General features: G+C 55.5%; 1 protein-coding gene across 1 annotated transcript in view; it reads right to left on the bottom strand.

Moving 5' to 3' along the window:
• nlk1 (nemo-like kinase, type 1) overlaps positions 1-13891 on the bottom strand; it is a 50260-nt gene continuing 36369 nt past the window's right edge. The window contains exons 10-11 of the mRNA XM_088917804.1: positions 12261-12357; positions 1-7287 (exon numbers count right to left, since the gene is read on the bottom strand). Coding sequence (XP_088773930.1) covers positions 7239-7287; positions 12261-12357 — 146 coding nt within the window. The 3' untranslated portion in view covers positions 1-7238. The remainder of the gene's footprint in view (positions 7288-12260; positions 12358-13891) is intronic.

The following is a 13891-nucleotide window of genomic DNA, read 5'->3' on the forward strand; positions in this document are numbered from 1 at the left end:
TTCATAGTCTCATTTATTTTTTTATTAAATTCAAGTATTCGCCGGGAAAAAATTAAAATACAATTAAAATAAAAACTTTACACTTAAAAACAAACAAAACCGACAATTCAGAAACCTTACGAACCGAAAACGACAGGAAATCTTCATCTATGCCCACTGGGGGAACTGCCCCCGAACCCCACTTTCACACCCCCCCACTGAGCGTCAGGAAAACACATGGTATCACCCAGTTCCATATCCTCCCGCCCACCCCCCCCCCCCCCCAAACTAGACAAGTCAAGTGGTACATCCCATTGGGGGGACCATATCTGGTCACATGATCTACAGACAACCAATCAGCTACCGCGAAGTCGCACACATTAAAAACACAGGAAGGGTGATCACAGCAGCAATGGGGCCAGTCGCGGTCCCTCTCACACAGAAACTCTCAGCAATTAAGGAAAACAAAAGGAAAATCCCGTCAGGATTAGTGGGATTTTAAATTCAAATCCAGTGTTAGGGTCTCAACAGCTGCACATCTGCAGATACCACCTCAGACACCCAGACTCTCAAACACACCGTCTCTTACTGCAGAAGGAGCTTGACCCTCTGAAAGCAGTGCCAGTGCTCAGACATGTCCCTGCCTCCAGTGACTGACTGTCTGTCTGTCTGTCTGTCTGTCTGTCTGTCTGTCCCCCTGCAGCCCAGTCTGGGGCACACTGTACCCCTGCAGCCCAGTCTGGGTCACACTGTACCCCTCCAGTCCAGAGATCACTGGTCCAGTCTGGGGCACACTGTACCCCTCCAGTCCAGTCTGGGTCACACTGTACCCCTCCAGTCCAGAGATCACTGGTCCAGTCTGGGGCACACTGTACCCCTCCAGTCCAGTCTGGGTCACACTGTACCCCTCCAGTCCAGAGATCACTGGTCCAGTCTGGGTCACACTGTACCCCTGCAGCCCAGTCTGGGTCACACTGTACCCCTGCAGCCCAGAGATCACTGGTCCAGTCTGGGTCACACTGTACCCCTGCAGCCCAGAGATCACTGGTCCAATCTGGGTCACACTGTACCCCTGCAGCCCAGTCTGGGGCACACTGTACCCCTCCAGTCCAGAGATCACTTGTCCAGTCTGGGTCACACTGTACCCCTCCAGTCCAGTCTGGGTCACACTGTACCCCTGCAGCCCAGAGATCACTGGTCCAGTCTGGGTCACACTGTACCCCTCCAGTCCAGTCTGGGTCACACTGTACCCCTGCAGCCCAGTCTGGGGCACACTGTACCCCTCCAGTCCAGTCTGGGGCACACTGTACCCCTGCAGCCCAGAGATCACTGGTCCAGTCTGGGTCACACTGTACCCCTCCAGTCCAGTCTGGGTCACACTGTACCCCTGCAGCCCAGTCTGGGGCACACTGTACCCCTGCAGCCCAGTCTGGGGCACACTGTACCCCTCCAGTCCAGAGATCACTGGTCCAGTCTGGGTCACACTGTACCCCTGCAGCTCAGTCTGGGTCACACTGTACCCCTCCAGTCCAGAGATCACTGGTCCAGTCTGGGGCACACTGTACCCCTCCAGTCCAGTCTGGGTCACACTGTACCCCTCCAGTCCAGAGATCACTGGTCCAGTCTGGGTCACACTGTACCCCTCCAGTCCAGTCTGGGTCACACTGTACCCCTGCAGCCCAGTCTGGGGCACACTGTACCCCTCCAGTCCAGAGATCACTGGTCCAGTCTGGGTCACACTGTACCCCTCCAGTCCAGAGATCACTGGTCCAGTCTGGGTCACACTGTACCCCTGCAGCTCAGTCTGGGTCACACTGTACCCCTCCAGTCCAGTCTGGGTCACACTGTACCCCTCCAGTCCAGAGATCACTGGTCCAGTCTGGGTCACACTGTACCCCTCCAGTCCAGTCTGGGTCACACTGTACCCCTCCAGTCCAGAGATCACTGGTCCAGTCTGGGTCACACTGTACCCCTCCAGTCCAGAGATCACTGGTCCAGTCTGGGTCACACTGTACCCCTGCAGCTCAGTCTGGGTCACACTGTACCCCTCCAGTCCAGTCTGGGTCACACTGTACCCCTCCAGTCCAGAGATCACTGGTCCAGTCTGGGTCACACTGTACCCCTCCAGTCCAGAGATCACTGGTCCAGTCTGGGTCACACTGTACCCCTCCAGTCCAGTCTGGGTCACACTGTACCCCTCCAGTCCAGAGATCACTGGTCCAGTCGAGTTCACACTGTACCCCTGCAGTCCAGAGATCACTGATCCAGTCTGGGTCACACTGTACCCCTCCAGTCCAGTCTGGGGCACACTGTACCCCTCCAGTCCAGAGATCACTGGTCCAGTCTGGGGCACACTGTACCCCTCCAGTCCAGAGATCACTGGTCCAGTCTGGGACACAATGTACCCCTCCAGTCCAGAGATCACTGGTCCAGTCTGGGTCACACTGTACCCCTCCAGTCAAGTCTGGGTCACACTGTACCCCTGCAGTCCAGAGATCACTGGTCCAGTCTGGGTCACACTGTACCCCTGCAGCTCAGTCTGGGGCACACTGTACCCCTCCAGTCCAGAGATCACTGGTCCAGTCTGGGGCACACTGTACCCCTCCAGTCCAGAGATCACTGGTCCAGTCTGGGTCACACTGTACCCCTCCAGTCCAGAGATCACTGGTCCAGTCTGGGGCACACTGTACCCCTCCAGTCCAGTCTGGGTCACACTGTACCCCTCCAGTCCAGAGATCACTGGTCCAGTCTGGGTCACACTGTACCCCTCCAGTCCAGTCTGGGGCACACTGTACCCCTGCAGCCCAGAGATCACTGGTCCAGTCTGGGTCACACTGTACCCCTCCAGTCCAGTCTGGGTCACACTGTACCCCTGCAGCCCAGTCTGGGGCACACTGTACCCCTGCAGCCCAGTCTGGGGCACACTGTACCCCTCCAGTCCAGAGATCACTGGTCCAGTCTGGGTCACACTGTACCCCTGCAGCTCAGTCTGGGTCACACTGTACCCCTCCAGTCCAGAGATCACTGGTCCAGTCTGGGGCACACTGTACCCCTCCAGTCCAGTCTGGGTCACACTGTACCCCTCCAGTCCAGAGATCACTGGTCCAGTCTGGGTCACACTGTACCCCTCCAGTCCAGTCTGGGTCACACTGTACCCCTGCAGCCCAGTCTGGGGCACACTGTACCCCTCCAGTCCAGAGATCACTGGTCCAGTCTGGGTCACACTGTACCCCTCCAGTCCAGAGATCACTGGTCCAGTCTGGGTCACACTGTACCCCTGCAGCTCAGTCTGGGTCACACTGTACCCCTCCAGTCCAGTCTGGGTCACACTGTACCCCTCCAGTCCAGAGATCACTGGTCCAGTCTGGGTCACACTGTACCCCTCCAGTCCAGTCTGGGTCACACTGTACCCCTCCAGTCCAGAGATCACTGGTCCAGTCTGGGTCACACTGTACCCCTCCAGTCCAGTCTGGGTCACACTGTACCCCTCCAGTCCAGAGATCACTGGTCCAGTCGAGTTCACACTGTACCCCTGCAGTCCAGAGATCACTGATCCAGTCTGGGTCACACTGTACCCCTCCAGTCCAGTCTGGGGCACACTGTACCCCTCCAGTCCAGAGATCACTGGTCCAGTCTGGGGCACACTGTACCCCTCCAGTCCAGAGATCACTGGTCCAGTCTGGGTCACACTGTACCCCTCCAGTCCAGTCTGGGTCACACTGTACCCCTGCAGCCCAGTCTGGGGCACACTGTACCCCTCCAGTCCAGTCTGGGGCACACTGTACCCCTGCAGCCCAGAGATCACTGGTCCAGTCTGGGTCACACTGTACCCCTCCAGTCCAGTCTAGGTCACACTGTACCCCTGCAGCCCAGTCTGGGGCACACTGTACCCCTGCAGCCCAGTCTGGGGCACACTGTACCCCTCCAGTCCAGAGATCACTGGTCCAGTCTGGGTCACACTGTACCCCTGCAGCTCAGTCTGGGTCACACTGTACCCCTCCAGTCCAGAGATCACTGGTCCAGTCTGGGGCACACTGTACCCCTCCAGTCCAGTCTGGGTCACACTGTACCCCTCCAGTCCAGAGATCACTGGTCCAGTCTGGGTCACACTGTACCCCTCCAGTCCAGTCTGGGTCACACTGTACCCCTGCAGCCCAGTCTGGGGCACACTGTACCCCTCCAGTCCAGAGATCACTGGTCCAGTCTGGGTCACACTGTACCCCTCCAGTCCAGAGATCACTGGTCCAGTCTGGGTCACACTGTACCCCTGCAGCTCAGTCTGGGTCACACTGTACCCCTCCAGTCCAGTCTGGGTCACACTGTACCCCTCCAGTCCAGAGATCACTGGTCCAGTCTGGGTCACACTGTACCCCTCCAGTCCAGTCTGGGTCACACTGTACCCCTCCAGTCCAGAGATCACTGGTCCAGTCTGGGTCACACTGTACCCCTCCAGTCCAGTCTGGGTCACACTGTACCCCTCCAGTCCAGAGATCACTGGTCCAGTCGAGTTCACACTGTACCCCTGCAGTCCAGAGATCACTGATCCAGTCTGGGTCACACTGTACCCCTCCAGTCCAGTCTGGGGCACACTGTACCCCTCCAGTCCAGAGATCACTGGTCCAGTCTGGGGCACACTGTACCCCTCCAGTCCAGAGATCACTGGTCCAGTCTGGGACACAATGTACCCCTCCAGTCCAGAGATCACTGGTCCAGTCTGGGTCACACTGTACCCCTCCAGTCAAGTCTGGGTCACACTGTACCCCTGCAGTCCAGAGATCACTGGTCCAGTCTGGGTCACACTGTACCCCTGCAGCTCAGTCTGGGGCACACTGTACCCCTCCAGTCCAGAGATCACTGGTCCAGTCTGGGGCACACTGTACCCCTCCAGTCCAGAGATCACTGGTCCAGTCTGGGTCACACTGTACCCCTCCAGTCCAGAGATCACTGGTCCAGTCTGGGGCACACTGTACCCCTCCAGTCCAGTCTGGGTCACACTGTACCCCTCCAGTCCAGAGATCACTGGTCCAGTCTGGGTCACACTGTACCCCTCCAGTCCAGTCTGGGGCACACTGTACCCCTGCAGCCCAGAGATCACTGGTCCAGTCTGGGTCACACTGTACCCCTCCAGTCCAGTCTGGGTCACACTGTACCCCTGCAGCCCAGTCTGGGGCACACTGTACCCCTGCAGCCCAGTCTGGGGCACACTGTACCCCTCCAGTCCAGAGATCACTGGTCCAGTCTGGGTCACACTGTACCCCTGCAGCTCAGTCTGGGTCACACTGTACCCCTCCAGTCCAGAGATCACTGGTCCAGTCTGGGGCACACTGTACCCCTCCAGTCCAGTCTGGGTCACACTGTACCCCTCCAGTCCAGAGATCACTGGTCCAGTCTGGGTCACACTGTACCCCTCCAGTCCAGTCTGGGTCACACTGTACCCCTCCAGTCCAGAGATCACTGGTCCAGTCGAGTTCACACTGTACCCCTGCAGTCCAGAGATCACTGATCCAGTCTGGGTCACACTGTACCCCTCCAGTCCAGTCTGGGGCACACTGTACCCCTCCAGTCCAGAGATCACTGGTCCAGTCTGGGGCACACTGTACCCCTCCAGTCCAGAGATCACTGGTCCAGTCTGGGACACAATGTACCCCTCCAGTCCAGAGATCACTGGTCCAGTCTGGGTCACACTGTACCCCTCCAGTCAAGTCTGGGTCACACTGTACCCCTGCAGTCCAGAGATCACTGGTCCAGTCTGGGTCACACTGTACCCCTGCAGCTCAGTCTGGGGCACACTGTACCCCTCCAGTCCAGAGATCACTGGTCCAGTCTGGGGCACACTGTACCCCTCCAGTCCAGAGATCACTGGTCCAGTCTGGGTCACACTGTACCCCTCCAGTCCAGAGATCACTGGTCCAGTCTGGGGCACACTGTACCCCTCCAGTCCAGTCTGGGTCACACTGTACCCCTCCAGTCCAGAGATCACTGGTCCAGTCTGGGTCACACTGTACCCCTCCAGTCCAGTCTGGGTCACACTGTACCCCTGCAGCCCAGTCTGGGGCACACTGTACCCCTCCAGTCCAGAGATCACTGGTCCAGTCTGGGTCACACTGTACCCCTGCAGCTCAGTCTGGGTCACACTGTACCCCTCCAGTCCAGAGATCACTGGTCCAGTCTGGGGCACACTGTACCCCTCCAGTCCAGTCTGGGTCACACTGTACCCCTCCAGTCCAGAGATCACTGGTCCAGTCTGGGTCACACTGTACCCCTCCAGTCCAGTCTGGGTCACACTGTACCCCTGCAGCCCAGTCTGGGGCACACTGTACCCCTCCAGTCCAGAGATCACTGGTCCAGTCTGGGTCACACTGTACCCCTCCAGTCCAGAGATCACTGGTCCAGTCTGGGTCACACTGTACCCCTGCAGCTCAGTCTGGGTCACACTGTACCCCTCCAGTCCAGTCTGGGTCACACTGTACCCCTCCAGTCCAGAGATCACTGGTCCAGTCTGGGTCACACTGTACCCCTCCAGTCCAGTCTGGGTCACACTGTACCCCTGCAGTCCAGAGATCACTGATCCAGTCTGGGTCACACTGTACCCCTCCAGTCCAGTCTGGGGCACACTGTACCCCTCCAGTCCAGAGATCACTGGTCCAGTCTGGGGCACACTGTACCCCTCCAGTCCAGAGATCACTGGTCCAGTCTGGGACACAATGTACCCCTCCAGTCCAGAGATCACTGGTCCAGTCTGGGTCACACTGTACCCCTCCAGTCAAGTCTGGGTCACACTGTACCCCTGCAGTCCAGAGATCACTGGTCCAGTCTGGGTCACACTGTACCCCTGCAGCTCAGTCTGGGGCACACTGTACCCCTCCAGTCCAGAGATCACTGGTCCAGTCTGGGGCACACTGTACCCCTCCAGTCCAGAGATCACTGGTCCAGTCTGGGGCACACTGTACCCCTCCAGTCCAGTCTGGGTCACACTGTACCCCTCCAGTCCAGAGATCACTGGTCCAGTCTGGGTCACACTGTACCCCTCCAGTCCAGTCTGGGTCACACTGCATCAGTGCAGTTCTGTGTGTGTGTGTGTGTGAGTTAGAGCAAAGTGTCAGATGTGCAGAACTTCCTAGTGCCAGCTCAAGCGTATCCCAGCATCCTCTGCCAGCCACAGCCCTCCTCGAACCCGAGTCCACGAGTCTCAGTCCACGAGCAGCACAGCCCTCCTCTCCCCCTCGCACAGCACGAAGGGCACCGAGCCCTCCTCTTCCTCATCTCTCCTCCTTCCGTGAGACTTTGGAGGAGTGCCAGGCTGTGGACCTGGGAGAGCGAGACAGGAGAGAGTGAGACAGGGGAGAGAGGGAGACAGGAGAGAGTGAGACAGGGCAGAGAGGGAGACAGGGGAGAGAGGCATGAGAGAGAGGGAGAGAGGTGCACTTCCTACTGCACTGGGACAGATACTCTGGGATTAGAGAAACAGTCTTCCCGAAACTCAGAAATTTAGTCCCAGAGTTCCCACACCTGCCAGAATCACAACGGGTCCCAATCCTACTGGGAGAGGGAGGAGGGAACTCAGTTGAACTGGCAGCCCAGTATGTGATCTCCTGTCACAGCCTGAGGAACAGACAGCGAGCCTGTCTCTCAATAATAATAATACAGTGTGTGATCTCCTGTCCCAGTCTGAGGAACAGACAGTGAGTCTGTCTCTCAATAATAATAATACAGTGTGTGATCTCCTGTCCCAGCCTGAGGAACAGACAGTGAACCTGTCTCTCAATAATAATAATACAGTGTGTGATCTCCTGTCCCAGCCTGAGGAACAGTGAGCCTGTCTCTCAATAATAATAATACAGTGTGTGATCTCCTGTCCCAGCCTGAGGAACAGTGAGCCTGTCTCTCAATAATAATAATACAGTGTGTGATCTCCTGTCCCAGCCTGAGGAACAGTGAGTCTGTCTCCCAATAATGCTCCAGCCGCCTACAGTATATGTCAATATTGTATAATATGTCTTTGTTGTAAATGTCTGTAATATGTCTGTAGATTTTATTTTACTTCTATTTTTGTTTTGTTTCATGTAAATATCATTACTTTCATTTGCTTTGGCAACACTGATTGTACCCATCGGTCATGCTAATAAAGCACCTTGAATTGAATTGAATTGACAGGAGGGAGAGACATGAGAGAGAGGGAGACAGAGGAGAGAGAGAGTGAGACAGGAGGGAGAGGGAGACAGGAGAGAGGGAGGGAGACTGTGTGTGCGTGTGTCTGAGTGTGTGTGTGTGTGTGTCAGTACCTGATGAAGGTCTTGAAGGCGGTACTGTGGGGGTTGATACACAGAGGGAGAGAGAGACAGTGTGTGTGTGTGTGTGTGTGTCAGTACCTGATGAAGGTCTTGAAGGCGGTACTGTGGGGGTTGATACACAGAGGGAGAGAGAGACAGTGTGTGTGTGTGTGTGTGTGTGTCAGTACCTGATGAAGGTCTTGAAGGCGGTACTGTGGGGGTTGATACACAGAGGGAGAGAGAGACAGTGTGTGTGTGTGTGTGTGTATGTGTGTCAGTACCTGATGAAGGTCTTGAAGGCGGTACTGCGGGGGTTGATACACAGGAGAGAGAGAGACAGTGTGTGTGTGTGTGTGTGTGTCAGTACCTGATGAAGGTCTTGAAGGCGGTACTGTGGGGGTTGATACACAGGGGAGAGAGAGACAGTGTGTGTGTGTGTGTGTGTGTCAGTACCTGATGAAGGTCTTGAAGGCGGTACTGTGGGGGTTGATACACAGAGGAGAGAGAGACAGTGTGTGTGTGTGTGTGTGTGTGTCAGTACCTGATGAAGGTCTTGAAGGCGGTACTGTGGGGGTTGATACACAGAGGAGAGAGAGACAGTGTGTGTGTGTGTGTGTGTGTGTCAGTACCTGATGAAGGTCTTGAAGGCGGTACTGTGGGGGTTGATACACAGAGGGAGAGAGAGACAGTGTGTGTGTGTGTGTGTGTCAGTACCTGATGAAGGTCTTGAAGGCGGTACTGTGGGGGTTGATACACAGAGGAGAGAGAGACAGTGTGTGTGTGTGTGTGTGTGTGTCAGTACCTGATGAAGGTCTTGAAGGCGGTACTGTGGGGGTTGATACACAGAGGAGAGAGAGAGACAGTGTGTGTGTGTGTGTGTGTGTGTGTCAGTACCTGATGAAGGTCTTGAAGGCGGTACTGTGGGGGTTGATACACAGAGGAGAGAGAGACAGTGTGTGTGTGTGTGTGTCAGTACCTGATGAAGGTCTTGAAGGCGGTACTGTGGGGGTTGATACACAGAGGAGAGAGAGACAGTGTGTGTGTGTGTGTGTGTGTGTGTGTGTCAGTACCTGATGAAGGTCTTGAAGGCGGTACTGTGGGGGTTGATACACAGAGGAGAGAGAGACAGTGTGTGTGTGTGTGTGTGTCAGTACCTGATGAAGGTCTTGAAGGCGGTACTGTGGGGGTTGATACACAGAGGAGAGAGAGACAGTGTGTGTGTGTGTGTGTGTGTGTGTGTGTGTCAGTACCTGATGAAGGTCTTGAAGGCGGTACTGCGGGGGTTGATACACAGGAGAGAGAGAGACAGTGTGTGTGTGTGTGTGTGTGTGTCAGTACCTGATGAAGGTCTTGAAGGCGGTACTGTGGGGGTTGATACACAGAGGAGAGAGAGAGACAGTGTGTGTGTGTGTGTGTGTGTCAGTACCTGATGAAGGTCTTGAAGGCGGTACTGTGGGGGTTGATACACAGAGGAGAGAGACAGTGTGTGTGTGTGTGTGTGTGTGTGTGTCAGTACCTGATGAAGGTCTTGAAGGCGGTACTGTGGGGGTTGATACACAGAGGAGAGAGAGACAGTGTGTGTGTGTGTGTGTGTCAGTACCTGATGAAGGTCTTGAAGGCGGTACTGTGGGGGTTGATACACAGGGGAGAGAGAGACAGTGTGTGTGTGTGTGTGTGTGTGTGTGTCAGTACCTGATGAAGGTCTTGAAGGCGGTACTGTGGGGGTTGATACACAGAGGAGAGAGAGACAGTGTGTGTGTGTGTGTGTGTGTCAGTACCTGATGAAGGTCTTGAAGGCGGTACTGTGGGGGTTGATACACAGAGGAGAGAGAGAGACAGTGTGTGTGTGTGTGTGTGTGTGTCAGTACCTGATGAAGGTCTTGAAGGCGGTACTGTGGGGGTTGATACACAGAGGAGAGAGAGAGACAGTGTGTGTGTGTGTGTGTGTCAGTACCTGATGAAGGTCTTGAAGGCGGTACTGTGGGGGTTGATACACAGAGGGAGAGAGAGACAGTGTGTGTGTGTGTGTGTGTATGTGTGTCAGTACCTGATGAAGGTCTTGAAGGCGGTACTGTGGGGGTTGATACACAGAGGAGAGAGAGAGACAGTGTGTGTGTGTGTGTGTGTGTGTGTGTCAGTACCTGATGAAGGTCTTGAAGGCGGTACTGTGGGGGTTGATACACAGAGGGAGAGAGAGACAGTGTGTGTGTGTGTGTGTGTCAGTACCTGATGAAGGTCTTGAAGGCGGTACTGTGGGGGTTGATACACAGAGGAGAGAGAGAGACAGTGTGTGTGTGTGTGTGTGTGTGTCAGTACCTGATGAAGGTCTTGAAGGCGGTACTGTGGGGGTTGATACACAGAGGAGAGAGAGAGACAGTGTGTGTGTGTGTGTGTGTGTGTGTCAGTACCTGATGAAGGTCTTGAAGGCGGTACTGTGGGGGTTGATACACAGAGGAGAGAGAGAGACAGTGTGTGTGTGTGTGTGTGTGTGTGTGTGTCAGTACCTGATGAAGGTCTTGAAGGCGGTACTGTGGGGGTTGATACACAGAGGAGAGAGAGAGACAGTGTGTGTGTGTGTGTGTGTGTGTCAGTACCTGATGAAGGTCTTGAAGGCGGTACTGTGGGGGTTGATACACAGGAGAGAGAGAGACAGTGTGTGTGTGTGTGTGTGTCTGAGTGAGTGTGTGGTGTGTGTCAGTACCTGATGAAGGTCTTGAAGGCGGTACTGTGGGGGTTGATACACAGAGGAGAGAGAGACAGTGTGTGTGCGTGTGTCTGAGTGTGTGTGTGTGTGTGTCAGTACCTGATGAAGGTCTTGAAGGCGGTACTGCGGGGGTTGATACACAGGAGAGAGAGAGACAGTGTGTGTGTGTGTGTGTGTGTGTGTGTGTCAGTACCTGATGAAGGTCTTGAAGGCGGTACTGTGGGGGTTGATACACAGAGGAGAGAGAGACAGTGTGTGTGTGTGTGTGTGTCAGTACCTGATGAAGGTCTTGAAGGCGGTACTGTGGGGGTTGATACACAGGAGAGAGAGAGAGACAGTGTGTGTGTGTGTGTGTGTGTGTGTGTCAGTACCTGATGAAGGTCTTGAAGGCGGTACTGTGGGGGTTGATACACAGAGGGAGAGAGAGACAGTGTGTGTGTGTGTGTGTGTGTGTGTGTATGTGTGTCAGTACCTGATGAAGGTCTTGAAGGCGGTACTGTGGGGGTTGATACACAGAGGAGAGAGAGAGACAGTGTGTGTGTGTGTGTGTGTGTGTGTGTGTCAGTACCTGATGAAGGTCTTGAAGGCGGTACTGTGGGGGTTGATACACAGAGGAGAGAGAGAGACAGTGTGTGTGTGTGTGTGTGTGTGTGTCAGTACCTGATGAAGGTCCTGAAGGCGGTACTGTGGGGGTTGATACACAGAGGAGAGAGAGAGACAGTGTGTGAGTGTGTGTGTGTGTGTGTCAGTACCTGATGAAGGTCTTGAAGGCGGAACTGTGGGGGTTGATACACAGAGGAGAGAGAGACAGTGTGTGTGTGTGTGTGTGTGTCAGTACCTGATGAAGGTCTTGAAGGCGGTACTGTGGGGGTTGATACACAGAGGAGAGAGAGACAGTGTGTGTGTGTGTGTGTGTGTGTGTGTCAGTACCTGATGAAGGTCTTGAAGGCGGTACTGTGGGGGTTGATACACAGAGGAGAGAGAGAGACAGTGTGTGTGTGTGTGTGTGTGTGTGTCAGTACCTGATGAAGGTCTTGAAGGCGGTACTGTGGGGGTTGATACACAGAGGAGAGAGAGAGACAGTGTGTGAGTGTGTGTGTGTGTGTCTGAGTGAGTGTGTGGTGTGTGTCAGTACCTGATGAAGGTCTTGAAGGCGGTACTGTGGGGGTTGATACACAGAGGAGAGAGAGAGACAGTGTGTGTGTGTGTGTGTGTCAGTACCTGATGAAGGTCTTGAAGGCGGTACTGTGGGGGTTGATACACAGAGGAGAGAGAGAGACAGTGTGTGTGTGTGTGTGTGTCAGTACCTGATGAAGGTCTTGAAGGCGGTACTGTGGGGGTTGATACACAGAGGGACGCTGCGTCTGCCCTGCTGCTGCTCAGTGATGAACCGATGGATGAGCTCTGGAAGAGACACAGACAGAGGTCAGCAGACACCCCTCAGACACCCCTGTACCCCTCTCCCCGTCCCTCTGCACTCCCTCCTCTCTCTCCTGCTGCTGTGAGTGTGTCTCCTGTCTCTCTCTCTCTCCTGCCACACAGAGCCCAGGCTGTGCTGTACTGTACTGCTGCTGTGAGTGTGTCTCCTGTCACTCTCACCTTTGCCCTGCCACACAGAGCCCAGGCTGTGCTGTACTGCTGCTGTGAGTGTGTCTCCTGTCTCTCACCTTTGCCCTGCCACACAGAGCCCAGGCTGTGCTGTACTCTGCTGTGAGTGTGTCTCCTGTCTCTATCTGTCTTCCCACACAGAGCCCAGGCTGTGCTGTACTGCTGCTGTGAGTGTGTCTCCTGTCTCTCACCTTTGCCCTGCCACACAGAGCCCAGGCTGTGCTGTACTGCTGCTGTGAGTGTGTCTCCTGTCACTCTCACCTTTGCCCTGCCACACAGAGCCCAGGCTGTGCTGTACTCTGCTGTGAGTGTGTCTCCTGTCTCTCACCTTTGCCCTGCCACACAGAGCCCAGGCTGTGCTGTACTCTGCTGTGAGTGTGTCTCCTGTCTCTCTCTGTCTTCCCACACAGAGCCCAGGCTGTGCTGTACTGCTGCTGTGAGTGTGTCTCCTGTCTCTCTCTGTCTTCCCACACAGAGCCCAGGCTGTGCTGTACTGCTGCTGTGAGTGTGTCTCCTGTCTCTCACCTTTGCCCTGCCACACAGAGCCCAGGCTGTGCTGTACTGCTGCTGTCAGTGTGTCTCCTGTCTCTCACCTTTGCCCTGCCACACAGAGCCCAGGCTGTGCTGTACTGCTGCTGTGAGTGTGTCTCCTGTCTCTCACCTTTGCCCTGCCACACAGAGCCCAGGCTGTGCTGTACTGCTGCTGTCAGTGTGTCTCCTGTCTCTCACCTTTGCCCTGCCACACAGAGCCCAGGCTGTGCTGTACTGCTGCTGTGAGTGTGTCTCCTGTCTCTCACCTTTGCCCTGCCACACAGAGCCCAGGCTGTGCTGTACTGCTGCTGTCAGTGTGTCTCCTGTCTCTCACCTTTGCCCTGCCACACAGAGCCCAGGCTGTGCTGTACTGCTGCTGTGAGTGTGTCTCCTGTCTCTCACCTTTGCCCTGCCACACAGAGCCCAGGCTGTGCTGTACTGCTGCTGTGAGTGTGTCTCCTGTCTCTCACCTTTGCCCTGCCACACAGAGCCCAGGCTGTGCTGTACTGCTGCTGTCAGTGTGTCTCCTGTCTCTCACCTTTGCCCTGCCACACAGAGCCCAGGCTGTGCTGTACTGCTGCTGTGAGTGTGTCTCCTGTCTCTCACCTTTGCCCTGCCACACAGAGCCCAGGCTGTGCTGTACTGCTGCTGTGAGTGTGTCTCCTGTCTCTCACCTTTGCCCTGCCACACAGAGCCCAGGCTGTGCTGTACTGCTGCTGTCAGTGTGTCTCCTGTCTCTCACCTTTGCCCTGCCACACAGAGCCCAGGCTGTGCTGTACTGCTGCTGTGAGTGTGTCTC

The sequence above is a fragment of the Atractosteus spatula genome, chromosome 5 (assembly GCF_055471065.1).
Source record: "Atractosteus spatula isolate fAtrSpa1 chromosome 5, fAtrSpa1.hap1, whole genome shotgun sequence".
Classification (NCBI taxonomy): Eukaryota; Metazoa; Chordata; class Actinopteri; order Semionotiformes; family Lepisosteidae; genus Atractosteus; species Atractosteus spatula.